Source organism: Salmo salar, chromosome ssa06 (genome assembly GCF_905237065.1).
Source record: "Salmo salar chromosome ssa06, Ssal_v3.1, whole genome shotgun sequence".
Lineage (NCBI taxonomy): Eukaryota > Metazoa > Chordata > Actinopteri > Salmoniformes > Salmonidae > Salmo > Salmo salar.
In genome coordinates this window covers 56,170,330-56,189,244 of record NC_059447.1, presented here as the reverse complement: position 1 = coordinate 56,189,244, position 18,915 = coordinate 56,170,330, and the positions used below count along the sequence as shown (strand labels likewise).

Below are 18,915 nucleotides of genomic sequence, written 5' to 3'. Positions count from 1 at the left end.
CTGTTTCAAGGCATCGATGTCTTATTGTAATGTGGGCATGCTTTCTTTCTGGAAAAAAATATAATACAATGTTGGTGTTGTAGCTTAGTTTCCCCACTACTAATTTCTACCTCACACCAGTGTAAAATATACATTTCAGATAGACGCTTCTTTGTGTATTTACCAGCTCATACCCGCTGTCTCCATCAGATTGAGATTCTGTCACTGACAAGCCTACAGTAAATGTCTAATTTGGAAGTTAATGATCTTCAGAGGTATTGTAATTGAATCTTAAATTAGGCTTATTAAAGAGGACGTGCCCTGTTTTTCTAGCAGCTCGCTCTCATTCGGGCTTTGAGCACACAAACCTTGGAGCTTCAGAAGAAATACGGAGGGAGAGACACCGAAATAGCTTTGACGCTCGCTTTGACCATGCTATCAAACGATCTAGTTATGGTATATTTTGACAAATCAAGTGGGTATATTTACAACAAAGATACCGTTTGTGGATATAGGCCTATACCAAGATGATCTGCTAAATGCAGAGATGTAATGCCTATAATGTGCAGGATGGTTCTATTCATGACAAGCCTGGACGTCAGTGCGATGGCCACTTCATCGTGGGTTACAGAGAGTTCGTCACATGCCTTTTGGGGTCAGACAAACCTGACATTGGGTGTTCAAAACTATTTTTACACTGCTGGCATATTATCATAGTTTTGTCAGAATTGCGCTGGTTATCGCAGGAGGTGGCCCTATTTTTTAGTTTTGTTTTGAAAAGGTTTTGTCTAAAATTTAGGGCTGTCCCGGACCAAAAAAGTATCTTAGTCAACAGAAAGTCATCTGTTCTTTCGACCAATCAGTTGGTCAAAATGTTCAACAGTGTATTTTTCCACGAAGACACACCCTATGTATTTTAATAAAATTACCTATATATGCATTGAGCTTGTCTGATGCTTTACGCGCATTGTTTAAAATAAGACACAAATTACTTGAGGGAGCCAGAGATCAGGATAAACTTAACCTGACCCGACCATCCTCCTACTGGGGCTTGCAGATTCTGCGGGGAGTCGGCAACCTTTATCATGTGACATGCCAATTTATCTTACCATTTCTACCGATCTGCGTGCCAGGTATGGTTTTCATATGCACATTTTCGTGAAAAAGTTTCATTTATAATAACATCTTTCGTATCTCAATCATTGTCATGTGGCTAAACAAAATTCTATCCAAAACTAAATTTTAAATGATACAAACCTAAAAAGTAACTTCCATTGCCAACTGTAAATAGCCTATAAAGCCAACAAATAAAACCATTGCAGCCTGCAGGCAGAAAATGTCCTAAAATAAGTTATAAATAGGCCAATGTGATTTATAGGATATCTTCAATGAACTTGAAACATTGTATTAACTTGCATCTGGCCTGAAGCTCATGCTAGCAAACTTGCAACATTGTATGAAATATTCTGTGCCCTCAGTTTCCCACACCAGTAAGCTCAGGACAGACACAGCTGTAGACTATTTGCGCAACGGATAAGAAGTAATTGGGTAGGTCTATTTTATGCCGTTTCCACTGGATCAGAGCATGACATTTTTCCTTTTTCGCGCTGAGTTGTTTTTCAAATACATTGAGGAACTATTGTCATTCTCAATGGATGTGAAAACAGACTTTGCTTGCTTGCTGTTTGAGGTGAAGAAAACATTACTTTGAAGTTCCACAGGTGGTGTGTTAAGCCAATCAGAAATACTATCTGATCCCCGAATTGGCACATTTTATACGCCTACATTTGTGCGCAGGCCAGGTAACCTATGGGCCTACTTCTACTCTTGGCATTCTCTAAACCAGCTTCATTAGGAATGCTTTTCCAACAGTCTTGAAGGAGTTTCCACATATGCTGAGCACTTGTTGGCTGCTTTTCCGTCACTCTGCGGTCCAACTCATCCCAAATCATCTTAATTGGGTTGAGTTCGGGTGATTGTGGAAGCCAAGTTATCTGATGCAGCACTCCATCACTCTCCTTCTTGGTTAAATAGCCCTTACACAGCCTGGAGGTGTGTTTGTCCTGTTGAAAAACAAATGATAGTCCCATTAAGCGCAAACCAAATGGGATGGCCTATCGCTGCAGAATGCTGTGGTAGCCATGCTGGTTAAGTGTGCATTAAATTCTAAATAAGTCACTGATGGCATCATCAGCAAAGCACACTCACACCTCCATGCTTCACGGTGGGAACCACACATATGGAGGTCATCTGTTCGTCGTCTCACAAAGACACGACGGTTGCAACCAAAAATCTGGATCCATCAGACCAAAGGACAGATTTCCACCAGTCTAATGTCCATTGCTTGTGTTTCTTGGCTCAAGCAAGTCTCTTCTTATTATTGGTGTCCTTTAGTAGTGGTTTCTTTGCAGCAATTTGACCATGAAGGCCTGGCACACAGTACTACATGGAACTCTATTCCACATCAAGTAACTGACGCAAGCGGTAAAATTTGATTTAAAAAAACACATTCAAAAACACCTTATGGAACAGCAGGGACTGTGCAGCAACCCAAACATTGGCGCAGACACACACGATAACATACGCACTATACATACACATGGATTTAGTAATGTAGGTATGTGGTGGAGTAGGGCCCTAAGGGCACACAGTGTGTTGTGAAATCTGTGAATGTATTGTAATGTTTTAAAAATGAACTGCCTTAATTTTGCTGGACCCCAGGAAGAGTAGCTGCTGCGGGATCCATAATAAATACAAATTCACGCAGTCTCCTCTGAACAGTTGTCTTTTGAACTCTGAAGCATCTGCACCATCGAGGGCATTCTGACTGGTTGCATCACGGCCTCCGACCGCAAGGCACTGCGGCCGCAGTACATCACTGGGGCCAAGCTTTCTGCCATCCAGGAACTCTATACCAGGTGGTGTCAGAGGAAGGTCCAAAAAATTGCCAAGGGCTCCAGCCACCTTAGTCATAGACTGTTCTCTCTGCTACCGCACGGCAGGCAAAAAATGAAGAAATGCTTAACAGCTTCTACCCCCCCCCCCAAGCCATAAGACTCTTGAACAGTTAATCACATGGCTGCCTGGAATATTTGCTTTGTCCCCACCCCAGCCCCCATTTGTATGCTGCTGCTACTGTTTATTATCCATGCATAGTCACTTTACCTCTACCTACGAGTACATATTACCATGACTAACCGGTGCCCCCGCACATTGACTCTGTACCGGAACCCCCTGTATATAGCATCGTTACTGTTTATTTTATTGTTGCGCCTTAATTATTTGTTATTTCAATTTATTTCTTAAAACTGCATTGATGGTTAAGGGCTTGTATTCGGCCATGTGACAAATAAAAATGGATTTTATTTATTTGGGCTGCAATCTAAGGCTGGTAACTCTAATGAACTTATCCTCTGCAGCAGAGCTAACTTTGGGTCTTCCTTTCTTGTGGCGGTCCTCATGAGGGCCAGTTTCATCATAGCACTTGATGGTTTTTGCGACTGCATTTGAAGAAACTTTCAAAGAAACGTATGTACAGTAATGATTGACTATTGTTTCTCTTTGCTTGTTTGAGCTGTTCTTGCCATAATATGGACTTGGTCTTTTACCAAATAGGGCTATCTTCTGTATACCACCCCTACTGTGTCACAACACAACTGATTGGCTCAACTTTTAACAAGGCACACCTGTTAATTGAAATGCATTCCAGGTGACTACCTCACGAAGCTGGTTATTTAACACTTTTTTTTGGATTACTCCCTGATTCCATATGTGTGATTTGAGTTTTGATGTCTTCACTATTATTCTACAATGTAGAAAATAGTAAAAAATAAAAACCCTTGAATGAGTCGGTGTACATTTTTGAATGGTACTGTGCTTACGTACATAACATAACAACCATACATAACATATACAGATGCCAGGGTATATCTGGTGTGCTTTGTGGATTAAGAGCAAGCATATGCCATGATAGATAGGCCAATAGAGGATAAAATGAGCTCCATTCTCTATTTCTTCGAGGTCACAATAAGAGGTCTTTTCTCTTCCATTTTGCCACCGTACCAACCTGTTTCAATATGCAGAGGCAATATCCCTGATCTTACCTGTGCACATAGCTATCTCTTGCTTTTAGGTAGGTTATACATAATATATCTCTCACACACACACACACAAATTCACCCTTAATCAAACAAAAACTTCTCAATTTGGGTTTATCATTAATCTCCTCTAATCATTTTTGAAATATTGCATCAAGTTTTCTGATAATATCAATGTTTCCTGTAATTTGTTTTTTGTACAGATGTTCAGTCACTGTTGAAAAAGGTCAGACATTTCAGTTGCCCAGGATCCCCTCTATGGATAGATCCCATTGAAAAACATTACTATTTATTTTTCCTTAATTTAACTAGGCAGGTCAGTTAAGAATACATTCTTATTTACAATGAAGGCCTAGGAACAGTGGGTTAACTGCCTTGTTTCAGGGGCAGAATGACAGATTTTTACCTTGTCAGCTTGGGGATTTGATCTTACAACCTTACGCTTACTGGCCCAACATTCTAACCACTAGACTACCTGCTGCTACCTATCTACCTACTAGCTATTCTGGCAGTTGGCATATCCAACAGTCTATTCCAAAGTCTCACCAAACGCACCTTCCATCACAGGGTTCCCAACCCATGTCCCCAGTTATTGCAAGTATAGGTGCAAACTTGTGACCACCTTAAGTAAAGTACTGCTCTGGACATGTTTGTTTTTGAGATACCTCTTAGCACTCCTGCTGAATATGCCAGAACAGGACACACGCATCTCTGGGGCAGAACAACAGATTTTTACCTTGTCAGCTCGGGGATTCGATCTGTCAACCTTTCGGTTACAAGTCCAACGCTCTAACCACTAGGCTACCCTTCCGGCCAATTGCTAATGTACTCAATGTCTTCACCAAAACAAAACTGAAAAACACTTCTCTTTAGTACCTGGTTTTCCAAAATGCTTTATCTGTGTTTTTGTCTGGTTGATCATGAGTCTCCATCTTTTACACCAATTAACTACAAATTAAAAGTTTCTGCAGGTCTTGTTCAGTTTCTGCCATTAAAATAACATCAGCATATAAAAGGATACTTAGCATTTCATCATATCGTACTCCAATTATTTTGCCAAATAATTTATAAACATAGCGAACAAAGTCAGTGATAAGGCGTCTCCTTATTTTACACCTGAGGGTGTGGGAAACCAATCTGTACGATATTCATTAACACGCACACAAGCATTTGGTACTTCGTAAAGAGACTGGATTGCATGATAAAATTTCCAATCAACCCTTGTCTTTAACAAACTACAGGCCAAAAGATCCCTTTAGCTTTCTGGAAGTCAATGAAACATGCAAATGTAGGCTTTATGTAATCTATGTCTGATTATTGTACAGACTGAGAAGATATGATCAAAAGAGGCTCTGGATTTACCGAAACCATTTTGTTCTTCCACTAGAATGTTTTGATCCTGCAAAAAGGTAATTAGCCTATTGTTGAGGATGGATGAATATCATTTTATATACCGTACTTCATAAACGTATGCCTCTATAATTCAGTTACATTGTTTTGAAGATTTGAGAATGGGATTTACTATAGACTTATGGATGGCATTGTACTGTACTCAAAACAAATTTGGATTTTAAAAGTTAATTAGGCAGTTCATCAATGTCAAACACTTTCCCATATTTTTGCAGCGTCAATCACCTTAACTTCTGCCACAGAAGAAGCTCCTTTAAGTATGGGTTACATACAGTGGTGTCGGAAAGTTTTCAGACCCCATTACTTCTTCCACATTTTGTTACGTTACAGCCTTATTCTAAAATATATTCAATTGTTTTCCCCCCTCATCAATCGACATACAATACCCCATAATAAAAAGCAAAAATGTTTTTTTTAATGACATTTTTGCAAATGTATTACAAAAATATAAATTACGGAAATATCACATTTGCCTAAAGTACTCAGTACTTTGTTGAAGCACCTTTACATCATTGAGTCTTCATGGGTATGATGCTACAAGCTTGGCACACCTGTATTTAGGGAGTTTCTCCCATTCTTCTCTGCAGATCCTCTCAAGCTCTGTCAGGTTGGATGGAGAGCGTTGCTGCACAGCTATTTTCAGGTCTCTCCAGAGATGTTTGACCGGGTTCAAGTCCGGGCACTGGCTGGGCCACTCTAGGACATTCAGACTTGTCCCGAAGCCACTCCTGTTTTTTCTTAGCTGTATGTTTAGGGTTGTTGTCCTGTTGGAAGGTAAACCTGAGAGCTCTGGAGCAGGTTTTCATCAAGGATATCTCTGTACTTTGCTCTGTTCATCTTTTTCCTCGATCTTGACTAGTCCTCCAGTCCCTGCTGCTGAAAAACTTCCCCATAGCATGATGCTGCCATCACCACGCTTCCCTGTAGGGATGGTGCCAGGTTTCCTCCAGATGTGATGCTTGGCATTCAGGCCAAAGAGTTCAATCTTGGCTTCATCAGACCAGAGAATCTTGTTTCTCATGGATATGAGATTCTTTAGATGCCTTTTGGCAAGCTTCAAGCGGGCTGCCATGGGCCTTTCCTGAGGAATGGCTTCCATCTGGCCAGGAGTGCTGCAGAGATGGTTGTCCTTCTGGAAGTTTCTCCCATCTCCACAGAGGAACTCAAGAGCTCTGTCAGTGACCATCACGTTCTTGGTCACATCCATGACCAAGGCCCTCCTCCCCCGATTGCTCAGTTTGGCTGGGCGTCCAGCTCTAGGAAGAGTCTTGGTGGTTCCAAACTTCTTCCTTTTAAGAATGATTGAGGCCACTGTGGTCTTGGGGATCTTCAATGCTGCAGATTTTTTTTGGGCCCCCTTTCCCAGATCTGTGCCTCGACACAATCCTAATGGACAATTCCTTTGAGCTCATGGCATGGTTTTTGCTCTGACATGCACTGTCAACTGTGGGACCCTATATAGACAAGTGTGTGCCTTTCCAAATCATGTCCAATCAATGGAATTTACCACAGGTGGACTCCAAGATGTAGAAACATCTCAAGGATGTTCAATGGAAACAGGATACACCTGTGCTCAGTTGTGAGTGTCATAGCAAAAGGTCTGAATACTTATGTAAAGGCATTTCTATTTTTTAATACATTGTCAAAAGTTTTTGCTTTGTCATTTATAGTGTATTGTGTGTAGATTGCTGAGGATTATGATTTTATTTTTGAATCCATTTTAGAATAAGGCTGCAACGTAACAATGTGGAAAAAGTCAAGGGGTCTGAATACTTTCTGAATGCACTGTGTATTCAGTGGTGTAAAGTACTTAAATACTTTCAAATTCTACTTAAGTTGTTTTGGGGGGTTTCTGTACTTTACTTTACTAGTACTTTTACTTCACTACGTTCCTAAAGAAAATGATGTACTTTTTACTCCATACATTTTCCCCTGACACTCAAAAGTTACAATTCGAATGCTTAGCAGAACATGGAAAAGGTCCAGTTCACACACTTATCAAGAGAACGTCCCTGGTCATCTCTACTGCCTCTGATCTGGTGGACTCACTAAACATAAATGCTTCCTTTGTAAATTGTGTTGGAGTGTGCCCTTGGCTGTCAAAAGTAATAAAGGAAATTGTGCTGTCTGGTTTGCTAAATATAAGGAATTTGATGTATAGCATTTACTTTTACTCAAGTATGAAAATGTAGTATTTTTTTTTACTCAAGTATGACAATTGTGTACTTTTTCCACCTCTGTGTTGATCAGAGGGTTTTAACATTCTATTTTGCATTTTAGTTCTCAGGGAACGTACGTCTTTATAAAATTCTTCCTCAAAATATGCCACATTTTTGTTACCTGAGAACAAACGAGCAAACCACTTCTCCCACTCCTTAAGTACCTGTGTAATATCTGAGTTCTAACACCCCCCCCCCCTTCCCTGACTTTCATTGGAATTTTCTCATGTCGTTTTGGTCCTAACTTCTTTATTTGGCTTACAAACTGTTGAGCCACTGCGGTGGCAGGTAGCCTAATGGTTAGAGCGTTGGACTAGTAACCAAAAGGTTGCAAGATCGAATCCCCAAGCCGACAAGGTAAAAAAAAATCTGTCGTTCTACCCCTGATCAAGGCAGTTACCCCACTGTTCCTAGGCTGTCATTGTAAATAAGAATTTGTTCTTAACTGACTTGCCTGGTTAAATAAATCTCTTCAATATCTCTGAATAGGCACAGTCTTTAATCAAACACATGCTGGTTTTTCTTAAATTCCTTCCTAAAATGTTCTCTTGTATTCCTATCTGTACACTGTAAACATAAGTATTCAGCTTTGTGTATGACATGCTGACTGTTGCTAGCTAATTTGTCCTGGGATATAAACATTGGGTTATTATTTTACCTGAAATGCACAAGGTCATCTACTCTGACAATTAATCCACAGATAACAGGGTAAACCAAGTTAGTTTCTAGTAATCTCTCCTCCTTCAGGCTTCTTATTTGTACTTTATATGGCGGTTGGGAACCAACTTTAAGGTGCATTACCACTACCGACTGGAGTGTGGACCTCAGTTCATCTTTCATTCACCCACGTGGGTATATGCTCCTCAAAAACCAATGAGATGGGAGAGACGGGACTTGCAGAGCGTGAAGCGTCACAAATAGAACCAAGTTCTATTTTAGCGCAAGGCTACGCAAGAGGCGCGTGAGCGGTGTGGGTGCAATGATTGAATAACATGTACGTGTACTTTTCTTTTGCAGCGCTCGCGCATGCGATGCAAGCGGCGTGGTCAGCGTTTTACTGACCGTAGATCCCTTAACTAGTCATTCCAATAAGGCTTGTTTGGCTTGTAATCTTTCCTGGACTTGGTTGTATTCTTTATTCTCATTTTTTCCCCCCATTTCAGAGTATATATTATCACCATTTTTCATACCACACATCTAAATCTATTGTTGTTTCTTGGCATCTTTGCAGTTTCACCAGAGCTCTACATGCCATTTCAGAACATAAAGTAATTTGGCACATTTCTTTAATTACGTTTAAGCCTGTATCGTTTGCTCCGAATGATGCACAGTAATACCTGGCTGAGAAAGTTTGTGGCCAACCAGAAAATATCATGAATAAAATATTAACCAGGAAGTCTACTTTTCTCTCTCCAGTTTAAGTCAAAACATCTGCATTCTTCAACCATCTGTGTAGGAGAGAACACCTTAAATGCCAAACAAGTTTGTAGTCGTGGAGGGTAACTATGTAGTCCATCACAGCTTTTCCTTTGACAGATGCTGTATGGATGTAAAGTTATCGCTTAAGGGGCATATTCTTCCATTAATTATACACATGTTCGAGTCCCGAAGGAATTCTAATAGGGTTTCCCCATGATGATTAACAAAGTAATCCAAAGCAACAGGCAATGTAATATCATTTATATAGTCATCTAACCTCTCAATTTGACTGTTAAGATCCCCACATATGTAAATAGCATCTGCTTCTGTATACTTGACTTAACAAATGACAATAGAAGGAGGATGTATCTCGAACCCATGTAGACTGTTCAGGTGGAAAATAGCATGAAAACACACAACTTTACACATATTCCCACTACCTCGGAGCCCCTAGGGCTTTTACATTAGTTTTTCTTTTGGCCTCACAAGCTTTTGTTTTTCCCATAACAGAGCTACTTTCTCCTCCACGGACAGACACTCCACCTTCACAACCCCGGGACCTTTACCTCTCTCCCTCATCCTCTCAACTGTTTTGCAGCCTAGGCTAACCGATATCAACTGGTTGACTTTGTAGATTAGGTCCTCTTTTTCATCAGCTGGCAGTCCTGCCACTATGATATACACGTCTGGGTCGGACTTTGATTTGGCGGTACCTATTCTAGGAATTTTACACAGGACTCCAGACGTCCAACTTCAAGAGCTGTGCGGTCTTGTAGCTGCTTGTTATTATTCTCCAGTTGAGTCAGCATAGCTGGATGATTATGCTGAATGTCTTTCTCCAAAGATGCACGTAAGCTGTCAACTTTACTATTCATTCCTTTTTCAATACTCACCCTCATTTTGTCAATCTTTTTTTTTCTTCATCTTTGTATCTAGACTCCTTATCTCTGTCATGAGATTGATTAGCCATGCTATTGGCACTTTCTTTCTTTTGATAAATTCGGCTCTGGGCTTTTCTCACTACTGCGTAGATTTCTACCGGAGTCCGTATGTTTTAGCGGTTAAGTGTTTCAGTTATTAGCAGCTAAGTTTATAGCTAGGCTAGCCAAACATTCCCCAACAAGTCTGTCAATTGACTCTTTCACCATCACGGGATTCAGACTTCAGCTGCCTCCATTTACGGGCTGATCTTTGTTTTACACTTTGAAAACGTTTCAATTAAACAATTTTTTTGGGAAGAGTTTGGTCCCATAAAGAAGCAGCAGTGTTTTTCACCGTATACACCGGAAGCACCCTTGGAAGTGGGTTACATGTTTATTTTGCTTTCGACCTCATTAGAAGTGTTGCGTACGTGTTTGGTCTAAAATGTGTAGGGTTTTTGGTCTTTGGGATTAAAACGGATCCTGCAGTCAAGATCATGTTTAATAGATGTTTTTCTTTTTCCACTGTTAGCCATTTGTGTTTTCCATGCTGGATTCTGGGAAATGTACATTTGATTGGTGGTTGTTTTGGTCTTTTTGTTTCTTAGTCCCAACAATAATTGATTTAATTTGGACACTGCCAGATGTACAGTAATTTTACAGAAGACAATGTTAGTGCAACATCCTCCACATGCTTTCATTGAGGAGAATCCCTTCTGAGTTTTTTTAAAAGTTTTTTTCTTCCCCAGAATAGGCTGTCTACCTTACCCGTGTGTGTTAACTCAGGGTGCCCAGGCATGACTGCTGACACTTAGACTGCTCGTTTAAAGTGGCCTCTCAGGCTTTCTCGATATGCTCACAGTTTCTGTAAGTGGTGCTTCAATTGGCGTGAACTTGGCAATGACATAAAAAGATTTGCTTGAATTGCGCATTTTATTTTTTTTTTTTTTTATTTTGTTTGGCACAGCCTGCCGAGTCTCTTGAGAGAATAACCTGACTCCCAAAGCACTTGACGGCACATTAGCCTGGATATCTTTACCAACCACTAAACCCATGTCTGCCATCCTCATGCCAGTTGATAGGGCTCTGCTGATTTCATTGAGATATAAAAAAAATACTTCTGTAGTTTGCAGGACATGGGGAATAGGTCTACTTCAATACTGGGCAGCTTTCATACTGGAATTTGAGTATTGATAGTCAGGATTGGACCATGTTGCTATCAATTTTCTTTGGCAAGTCCTAACCGACTTATATATGAAACGATGGTGAAGAGAAAAACAACACTCACCTTGTGGACCGAGGTGATGGAAGACCGATTGGTGGAGCTGTGGAGAGAACATGGCTGCCTTTTCAATGGGCGAGTTCATTTTACATTGCCCGGTGCCCCGGATGGGTGGCGTTTGCTCATTTTAGACCATTCCATAAACCAAATCTCCACCCACACGGGGCACCGGGCCTTGCAAAACGAACTCCACCAATACTACGTTTGCATCCTACCATGACAGAAACCAAAAAGATCATTCCGTATTCTGCACCTTGGGGCGGCAGATAGCCTAGTGGTTAGAGCGTTGGAATAGTAACCGAAAGGTTGCAAGATTGAATCCCCAAGCTGCCAAGGTAAAAAATCTGTCGTTCTGCCCCTGAACAAGGCAGTTAACCCACTGTTCCTAGGCCGTCATTGAAAATAAGAATTTGTTCTTAATTAACTGTCTTGCCTAGTAAAATAAAAAATGAAAACCTCCGTGTCCTTTGATGTTTTGGCACATAATAATCTGCACACTAATAAAGCAGATCACTGTTTGTGTCTGCATTTATTTCCTACGACAACCGAGAAACCAGGGCAGGATTAACTAGGGAATGTGAGCACCACCGTCCTGGGGTTGAGGATGGATGGAATGAAAGATTTGGGACAAGGAAATCGGGAAATGTGAGCCCATCGAAGTTAAGATTTTAGAAGTTGTGTAGTGTATGCCCAGTTTAAGAGAGACATTTTAAATTTGCAAGCTATAACCTCAAGTGTTAAATGTTTATAACACAAGCCCTACCATGTTCCAACTCATCCCCTCTCTCTCTGTTAGGTGCCACCCATGGAGGCCATGGCCATGAAGCGCTCTCAGCTCTATGGCATAGGCAACAACCCTTACTCCCAGCAACAACAGGGCGGGGGCGGGTCTTACCCTGGCCAGCCATACGGATCGCCTTCTCCTCACCGCTATCCAATGGGAATGCACGGGAGGGGTCAGGTGGGCATGAGTGGAATGCAGTATCCTCAACAGCAGCAGGTATGTTTTCATTTAGTCATTTTACCCCTACCTAAATATCTGCCCAGAGTAGGCTACTCTTCTACAGACTGGGCTACTGCTACGCGTTCACTTTAACTAGAAACAGCATCGGGACCCCTTTCATTGGTGACACCAGTAACTGAAAGGCAGAGGGCTCGTCAATCCCCAGCCTGCTGTCCAATCACAACCGGCACAAGGCATGGGTCTGTAAAAAAAGACAGTTGGAAAAACATTCCAGGTGAAGCTGGTTGAGAGAATGTCAAGCATGTGCAAGGCTGTCGAGGCAAAAGGTGGCTACTTTGAATAATCTCCAATATAAAATATTTTGATATAACTTTTTTTGTTGTTGCTTACTACATGATTCCATATGTGTTATTTCATAGTTTTGACGTCTTCACTATTATTGTACAATGTAGAAAATGGTAAAACATTTTTAAAAAACTTTCATGAGTAGTTGTGTCAAATTTTGACTGGTACTGTATATCTTTCATAATATTTCCCCTAATGTTATTAGCCTACCTCCTCCTCCTCTCGCTCTTGTTGCTTCATTCCTTCCTCGCTTTCAACTGTTACCCTAAATGAAACAAGTTTCAATGTCCTTATTCTAATGACATCCTTGAATAATTTTGGACTAGAATTAGACGCAGAAGGCTTTCACTTCTCTTCACGAATATTGAATGGTTAGCCTATGGGTCTGACGAAATAACGGCTATAGCCTACTGCCATTGCGCGTTCGTTCTTCTTTCAAACTCCCCTTGAGTTATATTGGCTGCTGTATTTAACATTCAACAAACAAGAGCTTGCGTCCCTCTTCGAATAGTCTATTGGTATAAGAAATGCCAAAATAAATGTCCAGCAAGCTATTCTAGTCTAGCTTTTCCTGCTTGGGTCTCTAAGAGCTAAGAAGCCTTTTTTAAGGAGAGATGCCAGCGGAGCACCGGTGTGTGCGTATTGCGCAAGAGACAGAGGCTATTATTTCAAAGCTTATTATGCATAATATGCATCTATCATTAAGTAGCTAAATATAAGGCTAATACTGCGTAGCATTTGTTACCTTAGAGGTAGGCTAGGACATAGATATATATATCTCTCTTTATTTATACACTGCTCAAAAAAATAAAGGGAACACTTAAACAACACATCCTAGATCTGAATGAAAGAAATAATCTTATTAAATACTTTTTTCTTTACATAGTTGAATGTGCTGACAACAAAATCACACAAAAATAATCAATGGAAATCCAATTTATCAACCCATGGAGGTCTGGATTTGGACTCACACTCAAAATGAAAGTGGAAAACCACACTACAGGCTGATCCAAATTTGATGTAATGTCCTTAAAACAAGTCAAAATGAGGCTCAGTAGTGTGTGTGGCCTCCACGTGCCTGTATGACCTCCCTACAACGCCTGGGCATGCTCCTGATGAGGTGGCGGATGGTCTCCCGAGGGATCTCCTCCCAGACCTGGACTAAAGCATCCGCCAACTCCTGGTGCAACGTGGCGTTGGTGGATGGAGCGAGACATGATGTCCCAGATGTGCTCAATTGGATTCAGGTCTGGGGAACGGGCGGGCCAGTCCATAGCATCAATGCCTTCCTCTTGCAGGAACTGCTGACACACTCCAGCCACATGAGGTCTAGCATTGTCTTGCATTAGGAGGAACCCAGGGCCAACCGCACCAGCATATGGTCTCACAAGGGGTCTGAGGATCTCATCTCGGTACCTAATGGCAGTCAGGCTACCACTGGCGAGCACATGGAGGGATGTGCGGCCCCCCCAAAGAAATGCCACCCCACACCATGACTGACCCACCGCCAAACCGGTCCTGCTGGAGGATGTTGCAGGCAGCAGAACGTTCTCCACGGCGTCTCCAGACTGTCACGTGCTCAGTGTGAACCTGCTTTCATCTGTGAAGAGCACAGGGCGCCAGTGGCGAATTTGCCAATCTTGTTGTTCTCTGGCAAATGCCAAACGTCCTGCACGGTGTTGGGCTGTAAGCACAACCCCCACCTGTGGACGTCGGGCCCTCATACCACCCTCATGGAGTCTGTTTCTGACCGTTTGAGCAGACACATGCACATTTGTGACCTGCTGGAGGTCATTTTGCAGGGCTCTGGCAGTGCTTCTCCTGCTCCTCCTTTCACAAAGGCGGAGGTAGCGGTCCTGCTGCTGGGTTGTTGCCCTCCTACGGCCTCCTCCACGTCTCCTGATGTACTGGCCTGTCTCCTGGTAGCGCCTCCATGCTCTGGACACTACGCTGACAGACACAGCAAACCTTCTTGCCACAGCTCGCATTAATGTGCCATCCTGGATGAGCTGCACTACCTGAGCCACTTGTGTGGGTTGTAGACTCCGTCTCATGCTACCACTAGAGTGAAAGCACCGCCAGCATTCAAAAGTGACGAAAACATCAACCAGGAAGCATAGGAACTGAGAAGTGGTCTGTGGTCCCCACCTGCAGAACCACTCCTTTATTGGGGGTGTCTTGCTAATTGCCTATAATTTCCACCTGTTGTCTATTCCATTTGCACAACAGCATGTGAAATGTATTGTCAATCAGTGTTGCTTCCTAAGTGGACAGTTTGATTTCAAAGAAGTGTGATTGACTTGGAGTTACATTGTGTTGTTTAAGTGTTCCCTTTATTTTTTTGAGCAGTGTATATGAATATATCTGTGTGTCTGTGTATAGGGCTATATATTCATCTAGAACCGGATTATCTATTTTGCATGCAATTGGAATGGAATTGATGGAGAGAGAAAGATGGAGTGCTCACCCGTACACTGATTTAAAGCAGCTATATTCGAGTGATGGGCTGTTTTTAAAACTCTGCAGCTGCAATAAAAAAATAAATACATCTTTACAACAATATGAATTAAGTTGACACCCGAAAGCTAGATGGAGATGGGTCAATTACATGCACGTTCGGTTTTTTAGATTACCGTAGCATAGACTATGCTGCAGCAAATGTAGGCCTACCTGTCACAACAAATAAAGTTACCATGACGAGAGAGGTCTACATGCATTGTGAACTGCGCTCCGTACCGAGATGGGCTGTCTGTCCCCACCCTGAGCGTTGATGATTCATCATGCAGAGGGCGTAGAGGAGCCAGATTTAGACGTCGCATATTTTAAGTTACATTTTCATTCTATTCTCTTAATATTAATAATTTCTTATTATCATCCCGGGAAAAGGGAGTGGTTTTAGGCAGTAAATCTCAGTCAACGGGTTCCCGCCATTCAACCCTACTCTGTAACAGTGTCCCAAATGGGACCATATTTCCTATGGCCCTAGTCAATAGTCGTGCACTATATAGGGAATAGGGTGCTATTTGGGACACAGACCCTGTGCAGATGGACAGGGCTGTGAGTGAATGTGAGGGAGCTGTTGACATGCAGCATGGCTGTCAGAGCGTGGGCCGGGACAGGCTGGGTTGGGTCAGTCTATTCTGGGTGCGGAGTCAGACGACCCTGCTGCTATATTTAGCCCCCAGACTGCTGGGTTTGGCTCTAATGCTCCTCCAGAGATGGCCTGGCAGTGGCACTCCCATGGGACTAGGCTGCCCGACGTAGCATGTGTAATGGCCGTTAATAAGGACTTGGTCTCAGCAGTAATATTTATGTGTAGTACACACAATGCTCACATGCGAGCTCTCACACTCTACTCTCTCTCTCTCTTACACACACACACACACACCGTTTATGCTATAGCATCCTTTACTTGTTAGTGTTTTGCTGATTGAAGTAAAATGCCTGGACTTTGCTGCTGTTCTGTTTCACAATGGCCCCCATTTCATTCCTTCCGTTATCGATCCAACGCCAAGTGATGGAAAAAAATTGTCATGAAAACCCATTTTGATATTAATGGATAATAGCTTACTATGCCCTCCACTTTGGCTGAAGGCAAGGGCTTTGCATGATGAGCGCGCGCACACAGACATGCCCTCTGTCAGACTTTTTCCTGGCAGTCCGAGTGATGGTGGTGATACAGCATGACATCACGAACGGTCTTACGGTGTCCATTTACTGTCATCAGTCTGTCATCACCATGCTAGTATCTCTGTCACTGAAGCTGTCAGAAACCAAGATGACAGCAAATACAATCATTTTCCCTATAAACCCCTCTGACTCATTGTTGGACTCTCTGTCAAAATGTGCACCTCTCTCACTCAGCAAGACTAACCTTGCTCTCCCAAACACCAGCCTCTCTACGTCCCTGACTTGAAAGGCTGCTTTGATGTGTCAGCACGAAGCGATGATAATGAAGGGGCTCCTCAGACTTCAAGGCAACACCCTACGCTGGTTGGATATCCCCATCCCCATTTCTAATTGTACGAATCATGATCTATTGTTTTACATAGGATCGCCCTTCCGCTTCCAGCCAGCCCTGCCGGTATAAGCAAGCACACACAGTAGCTAGCTAGCTAGAACACACTGTTGGAGTTGGGACATTGTTAGGGCGTAAAAATCATTGTTGGGGCGTAAAAATCATCACACACATTTTCTAAACGTTATAACTCTTTTACACTAGGCAACTGTAACCTGTTAAACATTATGATCTTGTGGCTAGCAAGTAACAATGAACGTTAGCTAGTACAGCTAACATTAGCTAGCTTTGTTCAGCCCATAGAAAGCCAGCCAGTTAATAAACTTTAGCTTGCTTGCTATCAACATGAAATTGGCCAGCTAGTCAAATGTATGTTTTTTTTTTTTTTTAGCTAATTATAAGCTGAACATTTCCTTACCCCACTGAAGTTATTCATTTTCTTTATTGGCTGTCTTCTGTATACAGTCGTGGCCAAAAGTTTTGAAAATGACACAAATATTAATTTTCAAAGTTTGCTGTTTCAGTGTTACTATGGAATACTGAAGTATAACTACAAGCATTTCATAAGTGTCGAAGGCTTTTATTGACAATTACATAAAGTTGATGCAAAGAGTCAATATTTGCAGTGTTGACCCTTCTTTTTCAAGACCTCTGCAATCCGCCCTGGCATGCTGTCAATTAACTTCTGGGCCACATCCTGACTGATGGCAGCCCATTCTTGCATAATCAATGCTTGGAGTTTGTCAGAATTTGTGGGTTTTTGTTTGTCCACCCGCCTCTTGAGGATTGACCACAAGTTCTCAATGGGATTAAGGTTTTCCTGGCCATGGACCCACAATATCGATGTTTTGTTCCCCGAGCCACTTAGTTATCACTTTTGCCTTATGGCAAGGCGCTCCATCATGCTGGAAAAGGCATTGTTCGTCACCAAACTGTTCCTGGATGGTTGGGAGGATGTGTTGGTACCATTCTTTATTCATGGCTGTGTTCTTAGGCAAAATTGTGAGTGAGCCCACTCCCTTGGCTGAGAAGCAACCCCACACATGAATGGTCTCAGGATGCTTTACTGTTGGCATGACACAGGATTGATGGTAGCGCTCACGTTGTCTTCTCCGGACAAGCTTTTTTCCGGATGCCCCAAACAATCGGAAAAGGGATTCATCAGAGAAAATGACTTTACCCCAGTCCTCAGCAGTCCAATCCCTGTACCTTTTGCAGAATATCAGTCTGTCCCTGATGTTTTTCCTGGAGAGAAGTGGCTTCTTTGCTGCCCTTCTTGACACCAGGCCATCTTCCAAAAGTCTTTGCCTCCCTGTGCGTGCAGATGCACTCACACCTGCCTGTTGCCATTCCTGAGCAAGCTCTGTACTGGTGTTGCCCCGATCCCGCAGCTGAATCAACTTTAGGAGATGGTCCTGGTGCTTGCTGGACTTTCTTGGGTGCCCTGAAGCCTTCTTCACAACATTTGAACTGCTCTCCTTGAAGTTCTTGATGATCTGATAAATGGTTAATTTAGGTGCAATCTTACTGGCAGCAATATCCTTGCCTGTGAAGCCCTTTTTGTGCAAAGCAATGATGACGATGCAGGTAACCATTGTTGACAGAGGAAGAACAATGATTCCAAGCACCACCCTCCTTTTGAAGCTTCCAGTCTGTTATTCAACCTCAATCAGCATGAGAGTGATCTCCAGCCTTGTCCTTGTCAACACTCACACCTGCGTTAACGAGTGAATCACTGACATGATGTCAGCTGGTCCTTTTGTGGCAGGGCTGAAATGCAGTGGAAATGTTTTTTGGGGGATTCAGTTCATTTGCATGGCAAAGAGGGACTTTGCAATTCATCTGATCACTCTTAATAACGTTCTGGAGTATATGCAAATTGCCATCATACAAACTGAGGCAGCAGACTTTGTGAAAATTAATATTTGTGTCATTCTTGAAACTTTTGGCCACGACTGTACATAGTAGGGCAACGATATGAATCACCCATGCATTCCAGCTAGCTACTACTGTACCACCCATGTTCACTTCTGGCAAGTTTCCTCCCTGCCCCCTAATTTTGCAATGCATGAACATGAAGTACCCTAAAAATTAATAGATCATAGTCTGGCTCAAAAAGATCAGAGTACAGCAAGTATGACCAACAAAACCAAAAGAGATGAATCTTTCAAGTCAGACATTTTAGGTTATCTAATGCAACATTTACAAATGTAAAGATAAAGAAAAGTGCTAAATTAACTATTTTGCAGGATAATATAATGC

The 18,915-nt window shown here is 42.2% G+C and overlaps 1 protein-coding gene across 7 annotated transcripts in view; it reads left to right on the top strand.

Annotated features, from left to right (window-relative positions):
- The window catches only part of arid1b (AT-rich interactive domain 1B), a 111,794-nt gene that overhangs the window by 3,717 nt on the left and 89,162 nt on the right, over positions 1–18,915 (top strand). For all 7 annotated transcript variants that reach the window (XM_045720741.1, XM_045720745.1, XM_045720744.1 and 4 more), the window contains exon 2: positions 12,123–12,326. In XM_045720741.1, the coding sequence (XP_045576697.1) occupies positions 12,123–12,326 (204 nt within the window). The remainder of the gene's footprint in view (positions 1–12,122; positions 12,327–18,915) is intronic.